This window comes from Eschrichtius robustus, chromosome 2, assembly GCF_028021215.1.
Source record: "Eschrichtius robustus isolate mEscRob2 chromosome 2, mEscRob2.pri, whole genome shotgun sequence".
In the NCBI taxonomy this organism is placed as follows: Eukaryota; Metazoa; Chordata; class Mammalia; order Artiodactyla; family Eschrichtiidae; genus Eschrichtius; species Eschrichtius robustus.
The window spans coordinates 176247675-176271101 of record NC_090825.1 but is presented as its reverse complement, the minus strand read 5'-3'; the positions used below and the strand labels follow the sequence as shown (position 1 = coordinate 176271101).

The 23427-nt window shown below is 54.8% G+C and overlaps 1 protein-coding gene across 1 annotated transcript; it reads left to right on the top strand.

The window, feature by feature from the left end:
• Nucleotides 1-1008: 1008 nt before the first annotated feature.
• On the top strand, nucleotides 1009-18420 carry YJU2 (YJU2 splicing factor homolog). Its single transcript, XM_068537250.1, has 8 exons — nucleotides 1009-1101; nucleotides 3078-3178; nucleotides 5219-5363; nucleotides 7340-7474; nucleotides 9818-9999; nucleotides 11576-11696; nucleotides 14962-15106; nucleotides 16148-18420. Exons 1-8 carry the CDS (start codon nucleotides 1078-1080, stop codon nucleotides 16258-16260), a joined length of 966 nt encoding a protein of 321 aa, XP_068393351.1. The 5' UTR covers nucleotides 1009-1077; the 3' UTR covers nucleotides 16261-18420.
• The last annotated feature ends 5007 nt before the right edge of the window (nucleotides 18421-23427 follow it).

Genomic DNA, 23427 nt, shown 5'->3' with positions numbered 1-23427 from the left:
GAGCCATGGAACTCTGGCAGCCTCTAGAAGCTGGAAAAGACAAGGAAATGGATTCTCTCCTGAAGCCTCCGGAAGGAACCTGCCACCCATTTTAGACTTCTGACCTCCAAAACTCTAATAAATATGTTGTTTAGAAATATTGAGCTTGTGGTAATTTGTTACAGCAGTCATAGGACACTCATACATCTCAAGTAGCCCCTTCTCATCACTTGCCATATGTCTCCCTGTTGTATTGTCTTCAGATCATTTACCAGGACCCGAAAGGGTTTTTGTGTGTGTTTATTGTCCTGTCAGTCCCACCAGACAGACTGTGATCTCCATGAGGGCAGAAATCTTACGTCTTAGTCTCTGATGTGTCCCCAGTGACTGAGCACGTCTTTGACACAGAACAAACATTTGTAAAAGGAAGAGAGGAGGCTAGGGAAGGAACGACCTCTTTAGAGGGACAACGCAGAGGCAAACAACGGGGGGGACATCTGGGAGCGAGTGTTTGTAGGGGGAGGTAGGTTTGGAGCCTGGTCTTTGAGTCTCTGCCTGTGACTCAAGATAAACTTGGGGTGGGGGGCGTCCAGGGTGCTTCTTTGTGGAGCTGTGTGGATCGTAAGAACTGCCCCAGTCCTCAGGTGAGCGCTAGGGACACGGGAACGATGTGTAGGTTCCCGGAGCCGAACACACAAGGTAAGCGCTCAACGCTGAGTTCTACATTTGCTGAATAAAAGAACAAACCACAGGGAATGTAGCGACCAGCAGCCACGTCGCGTGACGACGAAATTTTAACCAGTCGCTGCTCACCTCTAGAGGGCGCAGCGCCTCCTCCTCGGAACTTCAAATCCACACCGACGCCGGAACCTTTTGTTGCGCCCTTCCGAGGTTGCAACTGGGGAGGGAATACAGACGGACTCGAATGTTGACAGGCGGGGATCTGAACCAATGAAAAGGCAAGCTGTGTACGCGGCAGCCAATAACAGCGGTTGAAGGAAGTGACGGAAGCGGAAATAAAAGGGATAGATGGTCGGGGAAGTTCGACAAACAGCCTCATCAGTACTCCCGTGGTCGTGAGAAGAGTAGGAGGTAAAGATGTCGGAGCGAAAAGTTTTAAACGTAAGTGTTGGGCAACTAGGGTTTTCGACGTGGGGCGGGACATCTCGGAGCTCGGGCCGCGGAGGGCTACTTATACTCGCCTATTAGGGCCTTTGCTTTCTTCCCCAACGGCCTTCTGCAGGGCGGGGCTCTCTAGACTCCTCCTAATCACCTCCTGCGGAGGGTGGGGCTTCACTAAGCCTTTCCCTCGAGGCTGGGGTGTACCCAGTCACCTGTGGGGGCGGGGCTTAGGCTATTTACCCAGTCACTTCTGATTGGAGTTTCTGAAGGGAATTATCCAATCACTTCGCTTGGGGGCGGAGCTTCCTTAGGATATTGGTATTCCCACTTTACAGCCTCATCTCCAGGAGGCGTGGCTCTGTTAAGTCTCTCCCCGCTTGGGGTTCTAGCCAGTCGTGTTCCTTGGAGGGATTAGGCTTTGCTAAGCTCTTCTGCTCCGCTGGCAGGGACCCTTCCAATTGCCTCAGCTTCTCTCAGTTCTGTTGGGGAAAACTGGGACTCTTGGGGTGTGGAGCTGGTCTCTGGAAGGCAGGATGCAGCTTCTGGAGAAGAGCGCTCCGGAATTCTGAGTCCCTGTTCCCCGTCCTTCAGCAGGGTGTGTGCTCCCAGGAAGGGGGTGAGCTCCCCAGCGTGGGAGTATGTAAGCCTAAGATGTCTGGACGGAGTAGAGAGGAGACCTCCAGACTGGTGGCTTGGAGCCCAGGATGATGTCCGTTACAGTGACTCAGTGCTCTTATCTTTTAAACACCAATATTAGAAATTCAGCCCCAGCCAGCCCCAGTGCAGTGTGCCGGACTTCGAGTCCGTGAAAGTCCTTCCATCCCGAGGATCCAGGTGGCAGCCCAGCTATTTCCATAACTTGCTGGTAGATACTTCTGTGTGCCAGGCACAGCTCTAAGTGCCTTGTTCATCAAGTCTTTTCAGGGGGACAGGTTATCCCTTCTTCAGATGAGGAAACTGAGGCCCAGAGAGGTTATGTAATAGCCAGAGAGTAGAGGAATCAGACCCAGACACCCCTCCCCGCCAGCTCTGTAACTGATGCTCCTAATCACTGTACCACAGTTTCCCCAGAGCTGTGTCCCTGGGTCTGAATCCTGGCTCTGCTGCTCACACTGTGTGACCCTGAGTAGCTGAAACCACCAGAACTCGGTTTCCTCCTCTGTGAAATGGGTACACCATTCTCTGTCTCATAGAGTCTTCGCAAGAATTCCATGAGGCAGGGGACATAAAGCTCTCTGTGTACTATGTGGAGCCTAGTAAGTGCTCAAAACGCAAAGTGCTTTATTTTCTGATTATCGTATGTAGTTCTCTTTCATAATCCAAACTCTCCTTCCCCACATCTCCCATCTCAGGCTTCTGTGCAGAAAGAGTTAATGCAACAGGCTTGAGGCTGCTGCCTTAGAAAGGGTGGCTGCAATGCTAGACTTTGGCTGGTATCCGGAAACCTGAATTTTGGGATGGTTCCCAATGTTCTCTGAAAAGAATGGCTCCCTGGGTTTAAATTGTTTGTACAAACAGTGTGGTTTATGCTGAGCACCTGCTCCCCTCCGGGAGTCTAGAGTCTGGAATCGTCATACGTGCCGGGCAGAGGTGCCTACACACCAGCCCCCAATGAAAACCCTGGGTGCTGGGTCTTCCTGAGCTTCCCTGGGGGACATTTCACACACGTTGTCACAATATATCACTGGGAGAATTGACTCCATCAGGAGAAGTCTCTGGAAGCTTGTGTCCGGTCTCCCTGGGCCCCTCCCCACACGCCTTTTCCCTTGGCTTGTTTTTCTCTGTATCCCTTTGTTGTAATGAATAGTAACCATGAGGACAAGTGTATGCGAGTCCTAGGAGTCCTCTCACCAAATCCTCAAACGTGGGAGTGGTCTTGGGGACCCAGACACAGCTCCCCAGAGCCCCTTCCCTGTGCCCCCAGCCTGCCCCTGCGTCTGAAAGCAGCTCCCCTGACCCTTCCTTCCTCCCCACAGAAATACTACCCACCCGACTTCGACCCTTCAAAGATCCCCAAGCTCAAGCTGCCCAAAGACCGGCAGTACGTGGTGCGGCTGATGGCCCCTTTCAACATGAGGTGAGTGACACCGCGGGGCCCCTGCACTGGTTGTGGTGGACAGACCCAGTGCCCGGCACCCACAGAGAGCGTCCCATCCCCAGTGCTCAGACCAGGTCATCGGTCCTGGCTCAGACGTGGATCCAGTGAGCGAGTGACCGTGCCAGACCTAACCCTCCTGTCATTCAGGACTAATCTCCCTGATGTCTCAGAGCTCCCAGCTGGTACCTGTGTCGAGATCTCAGTCACTGGTAGTAAGAGTGTGCACACAAGACAGGGTCCTGTACGTACATTCACTTCCTCCAGCAGTCCTGTCCGTTCCCGCCCCAGGGCCTTTGCACAAGCTGTTGCCTCCGCCTGGGACACTTTTCTTTCTGCTCTCACATGGCTGGCTCTTTTTCTTTTCTTTTTTGGCTGAGTTGGGTCTTCGTTGTGGTGCGTGGGCTTCTCATTGTGGTGGCTTCTCTTGTTGCGGAGCACGGGCTCTAGGTGTGCGGGCTTCAGTAGTTGTGGCTCGCGGGCTCTAGAGCGCAGGCTCAGTAGTTGCGGCGCACGGGCTTAGTTGCTCCATGGCATGTGGGATCTTCCCGGACCAGGGCTCGAACCCATGTCCCCACATTGGCAGGCAGATTCTTAACCACTGCGCCACCAGGGAAGCCCTGGCTGGCTCTTTTTCACCCTTCAAGACTTGGCTTAGATCTCACCCCCTCAGAGAGGCCCTCCGGATCCCCCTCCCAACCCCCTCCATCCTTCCCTCCCCATCACAGTCCCCAGGCCTCGTCCTTCATACCGCCTCGGAATTACTGTACCTCACCACAGTTTTTCACATCTTAGCACATCTGAAACGAAGTGGTAATCAAAGCCACCTTTGTTAGTGAAATTCAGCCCGTGTTTACGTATTCTGTTCTCTCTCCCCTTCCTTCATTCGTTTTCCCTCAGCAGTCACTTACTGGGCACCTGCTGTGCACCAGGGCCTTGGCTGGGTGCCAGGGACACTGTGGGCATCAAGACTTGCCCCCCTGCCCGCCCCTGGGACTCCCCTGGTGGCGCAGTGGTTAAGAATCCACCTACCAACGCAGGGGACACGGGTTCGAGCCCTGGTCCGGGAAGATCCCACATGCCACAGAGCAACTAAGCCCGTGCGCCACAACTACTGAGCCCGTGTGCCACAACTACTGAAGCCCGCGTGCCTAGAGCCCGTGCTCTGCAACAAGAGAAGCCACCGCAATGAGAAGCCCGAGCACCGCAATGAAGAGTAGGCCCCACTCGCCGCAGCTAGAGAAAGCCCGCGCACAGCAACGAAGACCCAATGCAGCCAAAAATTAAAAAAAATTAAATAAATAAATAAATAAATAAAAAAGACTTGACCCCCTGGAGCCGTCTGGTGGGGAGTAGAGATAATACACAAGGGCTCAGGCATATTCACGAAAGGCACATGTAGGACACATAGATGGTCACGAAAGAGAGAGAGGGACTGGACGGTGGCCAGGGAGGGAGGAGGCTTCGCTGGGTGGTCAGGCAAACGTCGGAAGAAATGCCAGCAGAACCGGGATCTGAGGGATGGAAGGTGTCACAGGCTATGGGAATTGCAAGGGCGAAGGCCCGGAGGTGGGGCCAAGCTGGGGTGTTTGTAGGAACAGCCAGGAGGCCAGCGAGCACAGGATCTGAGCGGGAGGGGCCGCGGGAGGGCAGGGTGTGGGAGCTCTGCCTTGCTCCTTGTGGCATCCCTCCTGGTGGAATCCGCCCTTTGGAGGTCAGGATGCCCCATGAACTCCAGGCTTGCTTCCGGGAATGGGTGATAGGCGAGTCTCACCTAGTCTGGGTAGTCTGGGTGCTTCCCAAGAAGGCAACACTTCAGCCAAGACCCAGGCAGATATTAGTGAGAAGAGTATGCCGTCTAAGGGAATCAGTACACACAGTGGGGCAGTCTTCTTGGTGGGGGGGGGGAGGGAGCTTCCCGTCCCTGGAGGTATGCAAGCAGCCATCTGCCAGAATGCTAAAGCGTCCTACCAGTAAGAACCAGGGTACTGAGATGGCTTGAGTCCCTGTCCTGCCTCACAGGTGTAAGACATGTGGAGAATATATCTACAAGGGCAAGAAGTTCAACGCCCGCAAAGAGACAGTGCAGAACGAGTCCTACCTGGGCCTGCCCATCTTCCGCTTCTACATCAAGTGCACGCGCTGCCTGGCAGAGATCACCTTCAAGGTAGGCGGCCAGCCAGGCTGGTCCTTCCTCCCCTGGGGGTCAGTGCTCCTGTCCTCTCCCTGCAGGGAAATCCCATTTCACCTTCTCCGCAGGAAACAGCAAAGGTTTGGGGAGAAGTTCACAGCAGTGTTGTTTATAAAGGCAAAAAACCAGAAGCAACCTAGATGTACGGTGACAGGGGATTGAAGGGACAAACTACTGTACAATGGAATATTGCACAGCCGGTAGCAGTCACGTTTTCACTTTGTTACTCTAAGGGTGGTATTAAAGATTTGGGGAAAGGATGAGGAGAAAGTGGTATTAAAGATTTGAGGAAAGGATGAAGAGAACTTATAGTTTTCTCTTCACATACTTTTGTACTATTTGAGCATTTTTTTTGCTAGGGACTTTTTTCCTTTGGTTAAAAAACAAGATTTGGTTAAAATAAAAAGTACATTAAAAAATGATATATTTTAATTACTTTTTTAACAACAGCTTTCTGAGATATGATTTATATGACATGCAATTCTCCCTTTTAAATTGTATAATTCAGTGGTTTATATTCCTAACGTACCAAGCTGTCTTCTCTAATTCCAGGACGTTCTCTTCACCCCAAAATTAAGCCCCAACCCTATCAGCAGTCACTCCCCATCCCTCTCCCCAGCCCCTGTCAACCATGAATCCACTTTCTGTGTCTGTGGATTGCCTGTTATGGACATTTCATTATCAGTGGAATCACTCTGTAGCCTTTTGTGTCTGGCATCTCTCACTGAGCATCATGTTTTCAAAGTCCATCAATGTTGTAGCATGTATCAGTGCTTTACTCCTTTTCAGAGCTGAATAATATTCCACTGTATGGATGGGCCACATTTTCTTTATCCATTTGCCAGCTGGTGAACTATGGCTTGTCTCCAGAAAATGGTTCTTTTACCTGAATTATGAAATATGTATATATTTAGATATTAATGAATACATATGAATTTTTTTAAAGACTAGAGAAACTACGGCAAAATGTTATAAATCAGCCTTTATAGTGAAGAATTGCAAATAAGTAGGATTGCATATATGTATGTATATATATATATATGTGTGTGTGTGTGTATGTGAGCATATGGTAAAAACAGAATTCCCACAGTACTGCAGGATTAACACTGGAAAATTGGTTTACTGCTCCCCTCTGCCCAGCCAGCCCCCATGCATAGAGACATTTATAACAGTTTCTTGGATGGCTTTCAAAAACTGTGCTCTGCATACACATACACACACAGGGATCACTCTCTTCCTTGCTCTTTCTTTTTAAATAGTAAACTTCTTATTTTGGAATACTTTTAGATTTACAGAGAAGTTGCAAAGATAGCACAGAGAGTTCCCATCTGCCTCTCACCAGCTTCCCCTCCTGTTAACGTCTTCCATTTCCACAGTGCATCCGCCACAATAAGAAACCAACACTGGATCATTACTCTTAGCCAAATTCCAGGCATGACATGGATTTCAATCTTTCCACTAATGTCACCTTTCTGTTCTAGGGTCTCATCCAGGATACCATGTTATATTTTTGCTTCTCCGTTTTATAAACGCAAATAGGAGCATGCTCTACACATACTTGATATGTAATTCATACTTAAGGGAAGAAGGTCAAGTGCGTGCACACACGAGCGCACACACAGACACACACGCACCCGAAAGGATATGTGCAGAGGCCCAGAGACTTTTATCTGCAAACATGTGGAAGGTGAAGGGCAGCAGGGAGGGAGTGGGCAGGTGGAGAAGGGTCTGCAGGTCTATGCTAGGGAGTTGTGCGATTCTGCAAAAGGGGACAGGAGCACTAGAAAGAAAGAACGGTACTCGCCAAAGCCGTAAGGCAAGAAAAAGAAAGAATTGGTATTAAGAGGAGTGAAACACGGAGAGAAGGTGTCCCAGGCTGCTGGCTGCTGTTCAGCAGAAGCTTTTGACGCTCAGAGATGTAGGAGCTGATGTGTGCCCATCCTCCCTCCCAGACGGACCCCGAAAACACAGACTACACCATGGAGCATGGAGCCACACGGAACTTCCAGGCAGAGAAGCTCCTGGAGGAGGAGGAGAAGAGGGTGCAGAAGGAACGGGAGGACGAGGAGCTGAACAACCCCATGAAGGTGAGTGCGCGCACGTGTGTGTGTGTGTGTGTGTGTGCACGCACGTGTGCCTGTGCTTGAGTGCTGACGGAATCGGTGCCCCTTCCTGCCTCAGGCCTCCAGGCAGGGTGATGGGGTGGGGAGTGTGGTCAGCAGAGCTCTAAGATGTCCCCAGAGCCCTGACTCCTGGTCACACACGTCACCTAGTCCCAAGACTGTGCATACAAGGATCCTATTCCTGTGACTAAGTTATGTTAGGTTAAACTATGGCACAGTCGCCCTTCCAAGAGGGAGATTATCCAGATGGTCCCCTTAATACGGGTCTAGAGTCAGAGACAGAGGACGTCAGAGACATGAAGGACTGACACTTTGGAAGTGGCCACGTGGCAGGGAACAGCAGGCAGCCCCTAGGAGCTGAGAACAGCCCCTAGTCAACAGCCAGTAAGAAGGCAGGGACCTCAGTTCCACAACCACAAGGAACTGAATTCTCCAGCAGCCTGAGTGAGCTCAGAAGAGGGCCCTGGGCCCTTGATCTCAGCCTAGCAAGACTGCCAGGGAACCCAGCTGTGTCGGCCCAGACTCCCAACCCACAGAAACCAGGAGACGATGAATTCGTGTTGTTTTAAGCCACTGGGCTGGTGGCAAATTGTTGCACAACAAGAGAAAACTAACACAGGGAGTCAGGAAGTTGGACTTCAGAACTCCAGGAGCTTCCTGCAGCCAGCTGCCCCGCAGTTTTCTAAGGAGGTTCCCATTAGGCTAGTTTGGATTAAGACTAGACATAGAGAAGGAAATGTTCTCTTGACCATATCCTGGCTGTGTGACCTTGGCCAAGGCACTTTGGCCTCTCTGTGTCTCAGCGTCCTCATCTGTAAAATGAGATGAGAATTGTGCCCCCCTCGTACACTTGTGGTGAGGGTTAAATGAGTTCATACACATAAAATTCTTAGAACACAGCTTGGCACATAGTAATTCATAAATGTTGATGCACCTTTTGTTATCCCTTAAAGAAGCTATTTTCATCTCTAACTGGACATTTTTTTTCGTCTTTCTCATAAATAGTAGATAGTCCATGTTCTCCTCTGTCTCCTCCCACCCCCATAATTCCCATCTCTTCCTGGACCCTCACGCCTCTGCCAGCTGTGTTTTCTGATCAAGCCATGTCAGATCTGATCCGATGTTTTCAGCAGCCGTGCGGAGCAGCAGGGAGGGAAATAGGCCTTAGAGGCAGTTTGCTGTATTCCTGGAGCTCCCTCAGTGCTGTCCATGTGCTGCTCTAGTTACTGCTACACTGGCCGGCACGGGGTTATTACCCTGGTACTGGTTAGCTGTCCCTGTGTAACAAGTCAACTCAAAACTTTGCAACTTCCAGCATTTATTATCCCACAGTTTCTGAGGGTCAGGAATCCAGGAGCAGCTTTGCTAGATGGTTCTATGGGTCCCTCCCAAGGTCACAGTCAAGCTGTCTGCTGGGGCTGCCTCATCTGATGGCTCAGCTGGGGCTGGAGGAGCCACTTCCAGGGTGGCCCCCTCACGTGGCCGCTCCCTGGAGGCTTCCTGTCCTGTCCACGTGGGCCTCTCCACAGCGCTGCTTGAGCCTCCTCACAACATGGGGGCTTCTCCCCCTCCCCCAGCGAGAGTCCCAGAGAGAACAAGGAGGAGCCCCGGGCCTTTTATGACCTGTCTCGGAAGGGACACACCGTCATTGGTCCTGTTGTGTTCATCAGAAGCGAGTTACTGCACCAGTCCACCCTCACAGGGAGGGCAGTTAGGCTCCACCTCTGGAAGGGAGGAGCGTGAAAGAATTTGTGGACGTATTTTCAAACCACCACAACTGCCATTTCCCAGAGGGTTAGTTCAACAGGGTCACATAGCCAGGAAGCAGCCAAGGCAGGATTCATTCCCAGCCGCGCCTGGCTCCAAAGCCACCTCTCTGAGACCTGGCGGGGCCGACCTCACCTCTCTGAGCCTCAGTGTCTTTGTCTGTAAAGTGGGGGTTATTGCAAACATTAAACGAGATTATGTCTGGAAACATCTTAGCCTGGAGCCTGGCACACACCAGTTGCTCAGATCGTCTTTTTTTAAAATCTTTATTACTTTTGCTTAGTGACGGAGCCAGGCTGGAAGTCCAGGCCACCTGGCTCCACCGTTGACCAGCCGCATGGTCTTGGGCAATCACTTCCCCTCCCCGAGCCTCAGTGTTCCGAGCCGTGAAATGGGTACGGCTGTGGGACCAGGTGCTGTGGATCGAGGCTCCAGGGTGGGGGGGGTCTCCCCTTGCCCGTGGTGACCCCAGAGGCCAGGCAGGCCGCGTGGAGGGGTGGAATCCCAGCTCACTCGGCCCTGCGTCTGCGCACCTGCCAGGTGCTGGAGAACAGAACCAAGGACTCCAAGCTGGAGATGGAGGTTCTGGAGAACCTGCAGGAGCTCAAGGACCTGAACCAGCGGCAGGCCCACGTGGACTTCGAGGCGATGCTGCGGCAGCACCGCCTGTCGGAGGAGGAGCGGCAGGAGCGGGAGCAGGAGGAGGACGAGCGGGAGGCGGCGTGAGTCGGGGCGGGCGGGGCCGGGGGTCCCAGGGCGCCCACCCCCCTCACGGCCTTCATAGGGCCCCTCCCTCTGCCTGGAATCCCCCCTTCCGGATCTTTCCACAGCTCCCTCGTGCGTCACCATCTCAGGGAGGCCTTCCCCACATCCCCCGCCCCATCTCACTTTGTGTCTCGTGGCGTCTGTGTCGGGGCCCCCAGGATCACCCCCAGGTTTGATGAGTTAAATACAGTGAAAAGTTACAGAGAAAAATCAGCAGAAGGAAAAGGCAGGTGGGGCAGAGTTGGAGGACCGGGTGCAGACTTTCAGAGTCCTCTCCCGGTGGAGTCCCACAGGACAGGCTTAATCCCCCCAAACGAGACGTGACAGCAGAGGGAGGGGCGGCCCCCGGGGAGGCTCACGAGACCCAGCCTGGGGTTCTCACTGGGGGCCGGTCACGCAGGCACCTCGGCCCGGCACGGCCAAGACCCCAGACCCAGGAGGAGAGCGGGTGCCCGTGTGGACCCCATGTCTGCACAGACAGTGTTGGGACAGGGAGCCCCCCATCAGTGAGGGTGGCAGGAGCCCCCAAGTCCAGATCCAGATGCCCCCCAAGGGCTGGCCTGGTGAGCCAACCTTTCTGAGGATCTGGCCTCAGGCCTGCTGTGTTCATGATTCTGCCTGGCACCTCCCACTCTCTGGAAACTTCTTGCTGATTTGCCCCTTTCCTGATTTATTATCTATCTCCCCTCATCTGAAGTCTGAACAGGGACTTGGTTTGACCTCTGCATCCATGGCCTGGAACAGGGTCAGGCACATAGTAGCTGCTATTGGGTTGGCAGGTCAGTGATACCATAAATAACAGTGAGAGGAGTGTGCATTTATCGAGCCCCTTCTGGGTGCCAGGCACTGTTTTGAGTTTGGCTCTGTCGTTATGGTGGTCAAGAGAACTGAGGTTCAAGGAGCTCCCAGCACAGCCCTGACTGAGGCCCCCCAGCTGGGGTTCAAAGCCAGACTGCTTCTGGCCTCCAGGCCCTTAACCACCCCACTGGGCTCAGTGGACAAAGAACTTTTTTTTTTTTTAATTGATTTTATTTATTTATTTTTGGCTGTGTTGGGTCGGGTCTTCGTTGCTGCACGCGGGCTTTCTCTAGTTGCGGCAAGCAGGGGCTACTCTTTGTTGCAGTGCCCGGGCTTCTCATTGCAGTGGCTTCTCTTGTTCCGGAGCACGGGCTCCAGGTGCGCGGGCTTCAGTAGTTGCAGCACACAGGCTCAGCAGTTGTGTCTCGCGAGCTCTAGAGCACAGGCTCAGTAGTTGCGGCGCACGGGCTCAGTTGGTCCGTAGCATGTGGGATCTTCCTGGACCATGGCTCAAACCCGCGTCCCCTGCATTGGCAGGTGAACTCCCAACCACTGCGCCACCAGGGAAGCCCCTGGACAAAGAATTTTTTTTCAAGTTATTTGTGCATCCCCATCCCCCATTCAGTGAGATCAGGACAGGGCAGCCAGGCGGTGCACCACCGTGGGGGGGGAGTGGTGTCCCGGCCATTGTCCCACAACAGAGCACGTTCCCAAGTCCCGCGTTCCTTCCCGCAGGGCCTTAGTGGAAGAATCTAGGAAACGAAGGCTCCTGGAAGACTCCGATTCAGAGGAGGATGCTGCTCTCACCCAGCCCCAGCAGGCCCTCCTGCCGAACCCCACCGCCATCCTGGACGAGGTGAGTGGGGCCCGCCCGCATCTCCACATGCTCTCAGGTGAAGCAGGGACAGAGTAAGCCAGGGCTTGGCTTAACTTTGTCTTGAAAGGCCAGTCTGGGTCGTAAGTGGTCAACTCCACCATCATAGCACTAAACAGCCGGAGATAGTACATGAATAAGTGGGCGTGGTCGGGTGCCAATAAAACTTTATTTACAAAAACAGGTGGCAGGCCTCCGGGACTGTAGTGTTCCACCCGTGCTTCAGCTGCAGAAACAAGGAGACTCCCCACACTTAAGAGACATCAGGCAGACATTTATTTCTCAGTCACGTCACAGTCCTGGGCTGGACTCCCAGGCAGCCCTGCTCCGTGCAGTCATTCAGGGATCCAGGCTCCTCCCATCTCCTAGTTCTGCCCTGTCCTGGAACATGGATGCCAACTCCGCGGTCACAGCTGGCTCAGAGCACCCTGGGGTTCCAGCTGCAGGAAGGCGGAGCATGTGTGGAGGACCACCAGCCAGCACCTGGAGGCCCAGGTTCAGATGCAGCCCGCCTCCATTCCCCTCGAGTCCCAGTGGGCAGGCATAGTCACATGGCCGCATCCCGCTGCAGGGGAGGCTGGGAGCTGCCTCCTCTAGCTGCCCTTGCTGGCAGAAAGAAAGAAGAGGATCTGGGGAGGGAGCTAGCATTTTCCGCCACAGGTGTCTTATCCAAGGTGGTCAAGGCCACTCTGGTTTGTTAATCGAAGGAGGGGGTTAAGGTGGGAAATCATAAATAGCACAGACACCCCCAGAAACTTATTATTTTAATTCAAAATATGTTCCTGGTCTGTATTAGTTAAATACAAGTCCAGACACTGGACAGGACCCAAGTGACAGCCATTTCAACTGCATGGAAGTTACTTTTCTCTCGAATGACAGTTGTGCGGGGCTGTGCAGAACAGAGAAGGTGGGCCCTGGTGTCCGGGTCCTCATTGTCCTGCTGTCCCAAGGATGATGCCCTCATTGCAAGGCAGCTCAGTGCCACGTCTGCATCCCAGCCAGTGGAAAGAGGTGGGGACAGGGGAGGAGGACATTGAGGGTAACTATACCCTTGATTGAGTACATTCTTCTCACACCCCATTGGTCAGAACTGAACCACCTGACCACATCCTGCTGCAAAGGGGGCTGGGAAACGTAGTCTTTCACTGAGGCAGCCATGTTCCAGCTGAGAATTCTGTAAGTGTCTGAAGAGAGCGGGTTTGGGGGTCGTGTACTCTCACTCTCACCCATTAACCTTTTGACATAGAAGCAAGGTGTTTTCCTTGAGGCTGTATCCCCTGATCAGAGTTCTCACGCTGTCTCTCTTGCATAAACCAGCCTCAGAATTCATGGTCTAAAGTTTCCTCTTCTTTTTTTCTTTCAAGTGGAACAAGAGATTGAAGGTACTTTCAAAGCAGTCTGGCCTTGTATGATTTCCCCCCAGTCTTTTTTTTTTTTTTTTTTTAATAAATTTATTTAGTTAGTTAGTTAGTTTTGGCTGCGTTGGGTCTTCGCTGCTGCTGCGCTGACTTTCTCTAGTTGCAGCGAGCGGGGGCTACTCTTCGTCGTGGTGCCCGGGCTTCTCATTGCGGTGGCTTCTCTTGTTGCGGAGCACGGGCTCTAGGCGCGTGGGCTTCAGTAGTTGCAGCACGCAGGCTCAGTAGTTGTGGTTCGCAGGCTCAGTAGTTGCAGCACACGGGCTCAGTAGTTGTGGCTCGCGGGCTCTAGAGCACGGGCTCAGTAGTTGTGGCGCACAGGCTTAGCTGCTCTGCGGCATGTGGGATCTTCCCAGACCAGGGCTCGAACCCATGTCTCCTGCATTGGCAGGCGGATTCTTAACCACTGCGCCACCAGGGAAGCCCACCTGCCAGTCTCTTACAGTTACCTTGCTCGTAGCTGATTTGATGGTGGACTTCTTCTTGTATTTTGCTTTACACAAACTTCACCATAACTTTTACGGAAACATCTCTCTTTCACCCCCTGTTCCCTGGATTTAGTTTAATGGGGACCTGTAATGGCGTTTGACGAAAGGTGAAGGATAGCAGCTAGCTCCGCCAGTCAGTTCAGTGGTGCCAGATAAGCAAGCTTCGGCTAGGACTGCCGGTCTCTCGCTGTGCCCCCAGTGGACAGCTTGTCTCGGTTACCACACACGGGGGATGCAGTGAGGCCGCTGTGTCCTCCTCCTGCCCCCACTCCCCGCCCCAACTGTGCCAGCCCCCTCGGAAGGGCCAGGCTCAGTCCTGCCTCCCATCTCTGCTTGCTGACCTCAGCACTGCATTCTGACCTCGGCACCGCTGGCCCCTGATCAGCAGTAGCTGTCCCCCCATGCTGTCACACCACCCTGACTTCTTTCTTTCACATCACTGATCAAGACAGTGGTGTCTGGGGACTTCCCTGGCGGTCCAGTGGTTAAGACTTCCTATTCCCAATGCAGGGGGCACAGGTTTGATCCCTGGTCGGGGAACTAAGATCCCTCATGCCGTGCAGCCAAAAAAAGAAAAAGACGATGGTGTCCTGAGCATCTACTTGCTCATCCACCCTCTTTCTCCCCAGATGGTGAGCTCTGTGCGGGCAGCCCCCTGCCGTCATGCTCCCCCTGCACCCTCAGCTCCCAGCTCCGACAGGACCTCCTGCATCTAGTGGTTTCCAGTTCCTCTATTTAAACATCAAACAGATAAAAGGGGTCCCTTCTGGTGCGACTGAAGAGCTGGAGGTGGGGCTGAGCCCCTCTCTGCCTCCCGCTAACTGGTCCCCAAAGTGGGTGCCCCCATCTTCTGTCATTCCCTCAAACATGTTGATTGAGCACCTACTACAGACCCAGCAGTGAACAAGGCAGGACCCCGCAGCTTGGTTGCAGAGGCAGTTAATAAGGCAGTGGAGGCCACTGCGGGCACAGACATGCAGCATGCACGTGAGCTTGAAATGTGAGGAAAGGCTTCCCAGGGGAGCAGATACTTGAGATGGGTATTGAAGGATGAGTAGGAGTTCACCAAGTGAACTAGAAGCAAAGGGGGCATTCCAGGTGGAGGGAATGGCATGGAGGTGAGCCGTCACGGTGTGATTTAGGAAGTGTAAGCGCAGGGTGTGGGGGCCCACAGAGGAGTTTCGAGCAGGAGAAAGAGAGTTGGTCAGCACAGCAGGGGGAGTGGGAATGGTAAAGATCCTGGCTCAGCTGGGGACTAGGAACCGGGCTGCCAGAGAAGGAGCAGGATCTGGGACAGACCACCCAGTCATGCCTGCCCCCTGCTACCCCCGCCACAAACTGCAGGCCCCAAAAGCCAAGAGGAAGGCGGAGCGCTGGGAGCGCAGCGTGGGCACCTTTGGCAGCAGTCCCCAGCTGTCTGGCCTGGTTGTGGTGAAGAAAACAGACCTGGGCCGCAGCATCCAGCGAGGAGGAGTCCTGCCCGCCCCAGGTAGGTTCCTGCAGTCCCTTAGCTTCATGCAGCGCCAAGGGCGGCCACCAGGTGGCGACAGCACCCCCGGTGCTGTTCCGGTGCGGGGTGAGGTGTGCCCCCAACCAGGGGTAAGGGGAGAAGGGCTGCAGTTCCCTTTTTTCTTGTAATTACAAAAGGAGCAAGTGCTCGCTTTTAAAACCCAAGTCAGATAGAGGCGTGTAGGACAAATTGTCCGATCCCACGGCCGCCCATATCCCAGTCTTCCGTTGTACATAGACACCGGCCCCAGCCTCCAGGTTGGTTCCTGGACGTCCGCACCTCGGTTGTTGTGTCGCCGGTGCTCTGTGTGTGTGGCTCCTCGGACCCTCGGGAGATGGAGAATTAGGGTGAGGTCGGCCCGACGAGGTGGAAAGAGCGGGCTTCCAGGGCAGGCAGCCTGGGTGCAGCTCCCTCCGCCTCCGCGTGCTCGTTCTGTGGCCTTGGTCGAGGGCCCTCAACCCCGGTCCTCAGCTTCCTGTCCTGGAAGATGCTCATGACAACAGGACCAACCTCGTAGGGCCTCGTAGGGTTTGGGGGCTGATTCCATGAGCTGCTGCATGTCAGGCGCCTGCAGTAGATCCTGGCACCCAGCGAGTCTTGTGGATACACGAGCCATTGTTATCAGAACAGTTATTACCCCATTTATCGGATGAGGAGACCGAGGTCCAGAGAGGTGAAGCTGTTTGCCCAAAGCCACACGGCCAGGGTGGGTGGTGGAGCCAGGGTCTGCCCCTCTTTGTCACTTGGGACTTGGAGTGTTTCCGTTTTCTGTGTTGCATCCCCGGCACGGGCACCTGTGCCCACCTAGATCAGCTTTCAGAAGCGGAGCTGCTGGGTCAAGGGGTGTGCGGGTTTAAACCGTGATGGGTCTGCCAGGCACTTTCCACAAAGGCTGCAAACAAGCAGGAATGGCCGATCCCGCTCTCCCAGCCTCACCCAGGCCCAGCCCACCTGGAACTGTCCCGAGGTGGGCTGCCGGGACGAGGAGGCACGGTGGGCTAGCTCTCGCCTCTCCCTCAGATGCAATGAAGAACGGGCAGGTGGCTGGCCCCGCGCTCCAGATGCCTGGCACCTCCTCCCTGAGCCAGCTGGGTGTGTATTCCGACAGCGAGGACAGCAGCGGCAGCAACTGAGCCCTGCCCCCAGGCCCTTCCCCAGGTCAAGATCCCACAGCCAGCTCCAGCCCATGGTCAGGGCAGGAGGCCCTGGGACCAACCAGAGTCACCACCGGACAAGCACAAATGACCTCCAAGACTGGCGGGGTCAGCAAGGGCTTCAGCTGAGGGACTCAGTTTCTCTCCCGTCCCCCCACCTTCCCCCCTCCGGAGTTCGGCGTCCCCAGCTCACATGGCGACATCCCCGGTGCAGCTTCTGGCAGGCCTTCGAGGTCGTCGCGGCTGACATCCTGAGATGCTTTGGGCACATGGGTGAGCCCACCCACCAGTGGTTGGCTCCATCCCTTCCCGCCACAGAACCATCTGGAACCCATGAAAGGAACCTGCTGATCTGGCCTGGGGGTGCCTTCTCTCTGCCAGCATCTGAGGAGGGGGCTGCAGAAGCACGCAACCTAGCCAGTCCTGGACTCTTGACTCTCAGAAACTTCGAGATAATGTTCATTGTTTCATACACTCAGTTTGGGGATAATTTGTGAAGCAGCAGTGGAAAGCTGATACGGTCATGTAACCAGCAAGTCTGATTCCAAAGCTCATGTTCTTTCAAGGTTGCCAGATTCCAGCTCGTGTGATCCCCTCCTGCTGCAGTATTTTCTACTTGAAGGTCCTGTGCCCCCGCCAGACTGCTTCACAACCTGATCAGCCCCCATCTCTGGTCTCCCGCCCCTCCCGGGGTCACAGATGTTAGCCCTCCTCTCACACACAGACACACACACACAGACTGTCATCTGACATTTGATAATGAGGCTTTGTGTTTTTCACTGTCAGAGTTTAGGGGATGAAACCCCCCCCACTTTGAGGATTCGCTTTCCTACGGTGATTTCCTTGCTTAGGGACAGCGCAACGAGGTGAACCGGGGTCCAGCCAGGGCTTCTGATGAGGGCTTGGGGGTCTTATATTACAGCTCCATGGCTGTGAAGACAGGACCTGGGTGGGTCTGATTCCAAAGCCCTGACAGGGACTCCCCTGGCGGTCTGGTGGTTAAGACTCCACGCTTCCACCGCAAGGGGTGCGGGTTCGATCCTTGGTCGGGAAACTAAGATCCCACGTGCCTCTCGGCGTGGCCAAAAAAAAAAAAAGCCCTGACGGTGGGGACTGAAGCCAGCCCACACTGGCAGCTAGTGAGAACTGATGCCTCGTGCATCACTTCCCAGTTTTGCACCCAGCAGCATCATATTTATGGCTTAAAATTGGCCACCACGGAGTGTTTACACCATGGAAATCGGCAGATGCTGCAAACCAGTTCCCCACGCCAGAGCCAGTTGTGAAGCCCGTACCAGCGCGCCACTGCCCGTTTTTCCCCCAACTCAGCATCCTGCAGACAGTGCCCTGGACGTGGGCCATTCAGAGACTCTGGGTTAAAATGTCATCCAAGGAATTCCCCAGTGGTCCAGTGGTTAGGACTCGGCGCTTTCACTGCCGAGGGCCTGTGTTCAGTCCCTGGTGGGGGGACTAAGATCCCGAAAGCTGCTCGGCACAGCCTAAAAATAAAAATAACAAAAAAAGTAAAGAAGTCACCCAGCTTAAGTAGTTGTGAAAAGAAATTGGGGCTTCGCTGGTGGCGCAGTGGTTGAGAATCTGCCTGCCAATGCAGGGGACACGGGTTCGAGCCCTGGTCTGGGAAGATCCCACATGCCGCGGAGCAACTGGGCCCGTGAGCCACAACTACTGAGCCTGTGCGTCTGGAGCCTGTGCTCCACAACAAGAGAGGCCGCAACAGTGAGAGGCCCGCGCACCGCGATGAAGATTGGCCCCCGCTTGCCACAACTAGAGAAAGCCCTCGCACAGAAACGAAGACCCAACACAGCCAAAAATAAATAAATTTATTTTTTAAAAAAATGTAAAGAAGTCACCCAGCTTAAGTAGTTGTGAAAAGAAATTGGGGGGCTGGGGGCGCTCTGCTTCGTTTCGATTCATTCTTTCAGACTGTTTCCTGAACTGCCATTGCTCTTAATCCACCACAATATTTGCCATGTACGTGCACCATCCGTTGCTATTATTTACTTAACATTATTGTTAACCTGACTCCGTTCTAAAACATGGATTACCAAACTGTGATCCACAGGCCAAATGTGGCCTGTGGCCTGTTTTTGTAGATAAAGTTTTATTGGCACACCTACACACCCATTTGTGTGTATATCACCCACGGCTGCCTTTGCTCTCCAGTGGCAGAGGTGAGTGACTAAAACAGCGATTCTGTGACCTGCAAAGCCAAAATATTTACTCATATATCATAATAAGATGTAAAATGATACTAGAGGTGGCGCTAAGGTTGCAATTAAAGCAGGGTAGGGTAGTTCTGATGGGAGTACCTTAGGAGGTGTGCATACTGCTTGTGGCTCCCTGCATTAGTTACCTAGTACTGTGTAACAAGTGATCCCCAAATCTAGCAGCTTAAAACAACAGGAATCTGGATGTGGTTTCACTGGGTTCTCGGCTTCAGGGTCCGTTACAGCTGCAATTGAGATGTTGGCTGCGGCTGGGGTCTCACTGGAAGGCCCGACTGGGGTAGGATCCGCTTCAAGCTCACCCACGTAGTTGTTGGCAGAATTCACTTACGGACCCTTAGCCAGAGGCCACACTCAGTCCTTGCCTGCACGGACTGGCTTCCTGAGAGTCTGCTAGAAGTGACGGCCCATCACTGTTGCCGTGTTCCGCAGTTAGAAGCAAGCCGCAAATCCCTCGCACGTTCCAGGGGAGGGGCTCACATGGGTGTGACAACCAGGAGGTTGGGGTCATGGGGGCCACCTGAGGGTTTACCTGCAGACCTCCCCGCACAGTGAGCTTTGCAAGGGTGCGTGTGCTTATGAGTGTGTCCCCAGCACCTAAGACCAGCCAGGCACTTAGTAGGTGCTCAGTTAATGTATGTAGCCTGAGTGGGTATCTCCCCATTCACGGATGAGGAAATTGAGGCCCAGGGAGCCCCACGCTTCTGCCCACTCTCTGCCACCCTCCCCTTTCCTCCACACTGCACCGGAATTGTTTCTTTAATTCTTATTTTCCCTGCAGGCTTTTGCGCTTTGTTCTCCCACCCGTGTCCTGGGAACAGTTTGGCTCCTGGCCCCCAATTTTCTTGCAGGGCTTCCCAGGGCCGAGCAGGCAGAAGGACAGCGCAGCAACACTTTGGGCAGGAGGTCTGTTGTGTGTGCTGACCCTCCAGGGCCTCAGCCTGCACGCCCCCTCGCTCCCTGCCCTGAGCCCGCCACCCCGAGATCCACACCCCCTTTTTGCTCTCTGGAGCCTGCCCTTCCCCGCTCGCTGCCGACAGTCCCTGTTCCCCACGAGTTCCGTGTCTGTCATCTGGTCCTTGGGAGCTGTCAGGCCTCATCCGGAATCTCCTCCATCAACTCCCCTGGGGGCTGCCTGGCTGCCGGAGCACATCAGAGGGACTGGGGGGGTGGTCTCCCCTATGCCAGAGCCCCCTCCCTCCTGAGCCTGGGCTTCACAAAGGAGACAAGGGGCCGCTCCTGCTTCCCAAGCTCTCACTGAGGGCCAAGCACTGCCCCCAAGCTCCCTCCATGCCAGGGCTCTGCCACCCATGCCCTCGGGCACATGCTCCCTTACCCACCGCCCCATTTTACAGACGGCAGGAGTCTCCTTGGCCAAGGGCTCAGAGTGGGTGAGGGGCTGGACCTGGCTCTGAAACTGCGAGGCGCCAAGGCTACACCTTTGATCACCACGCGCTATAGACTGGGAGCTTCCAGGGAATGGTCTGTGCTTCCCCCATCAGGTTGGGGCCCTGAAGGCCAGTGTTAGACTGGGAGCCCTTGAAAGCAAGCACATATTTCCTGTGTCAGACTGGGTACTTCGAAGGTCAGTCTTACGCCTCCTCCATCAGACTGGAAGCTCCTAAGGTCAGAGCCGTGCCTCTCCCTTCAGACTGGGAGCCCATTAACGCTTACACACATCTCCTCCGTCAGACTGGGGGCTTCTGAGGGCAGGACCATGTCTCTCCCAACAGACTGTGAGCTGAAGGCAGGGCTGTGTCCAGGAGCTTCTGAGAGCAGAGGTCGTCTCTCCTATCAGACTAGGAGCTCCTAAATCAGGGCCGTGTCTCCTCCATCAGATCAGGAGGTTATAGGCCCCACCATTGGTCATCCCCACTTGGTCCCCTCCTGTCCTGGTGCCTTGGCTCCCATCCCCCCTGCACACATGGGGATCCGTGAGACGAGAGCAGGCACAGCCCCCAGCCAGGCACCTCCTCTGGCTTCTTCCTGAGGTCCCATCCACCCTAAGCATATATTGAGCATTTACTGTATGCCATACAAGAAAGTACTATTCAGGGGCTTCCCTGGTGGTGCAGTGGTTAAGAATCCGCCTGCCAATGCAGGGGACACGGGTTCGAGCCCTGGTCCGGGAAGATCCCACATGCTGTGGAGTAACTATGCCCGTGCGTCACAAGTACTGAGCCTGCGCTCTAGAGCCTGTGAGCCACAACTACTGAGCCTGAGTGCCGCAACTACTGAAGCCCATATGCCTAGAGCCTGTGCTGCGCAACAAGAGAAGCCACCGCAATGAGAAGTCCACGCACCTCAACGAAGAGTAGCCCCCGCTCGCCGCAACTAGAGAAAGCCCCGTGAGCAGCAACGAAGACACAATGCAGCCAAAAATAAATACATTTATTAAAAAAAAAAATTTTTTTTTAAGGCACCCAAAACAGTGCCAGGCAGTAAGCGCTCAACAGAGGTTAGCTGTTGTTCCATTTCATAGACGGGAAAACAGGCCAGGTCACTTACTCAAGGTCAGGTGGGCTGGGATTCCAGAAACCCAGTGCTACCCGGGGGGAGACCTTGATGGAGGAGACCTTGATAAACCGTCTTGCAGACCCTAAATGCTGGGGGAAGAGAGGTCCCCTCAGCCCAGGACCCCCAGACCACTCATCTCCTTGCCTTTGTCCATGCAGTGCCCGCCTCCTGGCTTTGCTCTCTTGCTCCCTCCTCCCCCAATCAGAAAGGCAAAACCCAAGAGGTTACGTGGTTATTCAAGGTCATACCACTGCAGGGCCGCCGGACCTCCAGCCTGGCTCTAACCCTCGTCCACCATCTCCCGCCCCTCCTCAAGCCCCCTCCCTGCTCCTGCGGTAGGAGTGGGGGCAGCCCCAGGAGAAGCCAGCTCAAAAGCGCAGGAAAGTCAAACGCCGTTTGATTCTGCCTCCGGGGCCTCTAATTGCTATTCCTGACACACACCGGAATTAGAAGGCCCCTTTCAAATATTTATACCTTAGATGTCACGTATTTATCTGACAGGGAGAGGACTCGGATTTGATGAGATCTGTCAACAACTCATCTCCGAGCCGGGTATTGCCTTGCGGCTGACAGAAAACAGGACAATTACCTTCCGTGCTCCCTGGGCAGTCCCCAGGGACGCTGCCTTGTCGCTGATCAGAGAGGGCGGGGTGGGGTGGGGGTCTGTGTGAGTGCTCTTCAGGAGGGAGGACCGAGTTCAACAGGTTCATGTGGAGGCCAACTCAGCCAAAGCAGGAAAGAGGAGGGGAGGACATACGGATGCCCCTGCTGCCGTGAGGGGCCTTGCCTCATCGGCTCTGGACCTCAGTTTCCCCATCTGGAAAATGGGGCTAACAGTGGAGGGGAGATGGAGAACCTCTGATTCCATGAAGAGACCTGATGGGGGTCGAATACCACCCCAAGCCAGGCCATATCACAGCATCCAGGCAGAAATGAGCTGCCAGGTGTGTCTCCCCTCTCTGTGCCTCAGTTTCCCCATCAGGAAACAAATGTCACTTCCTCCTGGCGATCCTTCCTCCAGCTCTCTGAGTTTTTCCTATTAGAAACCCCATTTTTCAAATCAGGAAAGCAAAGCGTGGCCTGCATAGACATTGCCCAGGCCCCACTATTCTTTGGGGGGGGGGTGCGGAGTGGGGGAGAGCTCACAGCAGTGTCAGCTCTGACTTGTGTCTGGTCCTGCCTCCCCTCCAAGCCACACACCCACCCTAGGGGGCTTGGAGAAGGGAATCTGAGGTTCCATCCTTCCTGACTACCCCTCTCTTACTCCTATTAGGGGTCACTGAGCAAGCCCCCTTATGGGGAAAGAAAGAAAATGTGTTTGCTTTGGAACTGGCCAGCAGCTCCCTTTGCCTCTCTTACTCCCACCAAATCCGTTAGTGTCTTCGCCCCCTGACAGCTGCAGCTGCCAACAGGCAGCCAGGCCAGGCGAGACACCTCTCATTTCTGTCCCCCTCCCGGCCTCCACCCCCAGAAACCACAAAGGGACAGATGCCGAAGGCACACTCCAGGCACAGATACCATCTCCTTTCCCCTGGCCAGCTGCCCCAAACCCCTTCCCCCATCCTGCAATTAGTCCCCTGGGGAGAGGGGACAGAGAAGAGCCCTCTTGGGGGAGGGGAAGCCAGAACCCCGTCCCTTCCGTTGCAAACCCCCCTTCCTTCGGCTGCATCAATATCCATTTTAGCCGGTGACCTCTGGAACAATTTCCACACCCCCAATCTCCTGGCCAGTTTCGCCGCCAGATCCTGGTTCAATTTCAACCCTCAATAGTGGTCACGCTCACCCCCTCTGCTGGTCAATTTCACGCCTGCTCGCGGTCAAGTCCAGCCCTCCATTTCCCGGCCAATTTCCACCTCCCCTCCCTCTCCCCCTTCCCCGTCTCAACACCTCTCGCTCTCCGGAGAAAGGTCAGCCCCTGTGGGTTTCCACGTCCCGTGCTCCTCGCTCGCTCCTGCCAGCTTCGGTCCTCCGGGTCACTGTCCAGCCGCCGCGGCCTCGGCCCCCGCGACTCCCGCCCCGCATCCCCCCTCCCTCCCCGGGCAGATGCTCCCCTCCCTCCCCAGAACAGCTGAAGGTCTCAGTCACCTCCGAGGGGAGCGCAGGGGGAGGGGAGGGGAGGGGGCGGGGAAGCCTTGACGTCGCTGCCCGGGACCCGGCCCGGGGCTGGTAGGGGCTGGGGCGTCCGTCTGAGAGCCCCCTCCCCAGAGTCCCACCTCCCGGGCGCGCGCCGGCGGCTGCGGCTAAAGTCTCTCCGAAAGCGTGAAGGGGGATTGGAGATTTTATTTTCCTTTGTGCCCGCGACTGGGGCCGGATCGAGGCGGCCGGGCTGGGGGCCGCGGGACTGGGGCTCCCCCCGGAGCGGCGAGGAGCGCAACAAAGGATG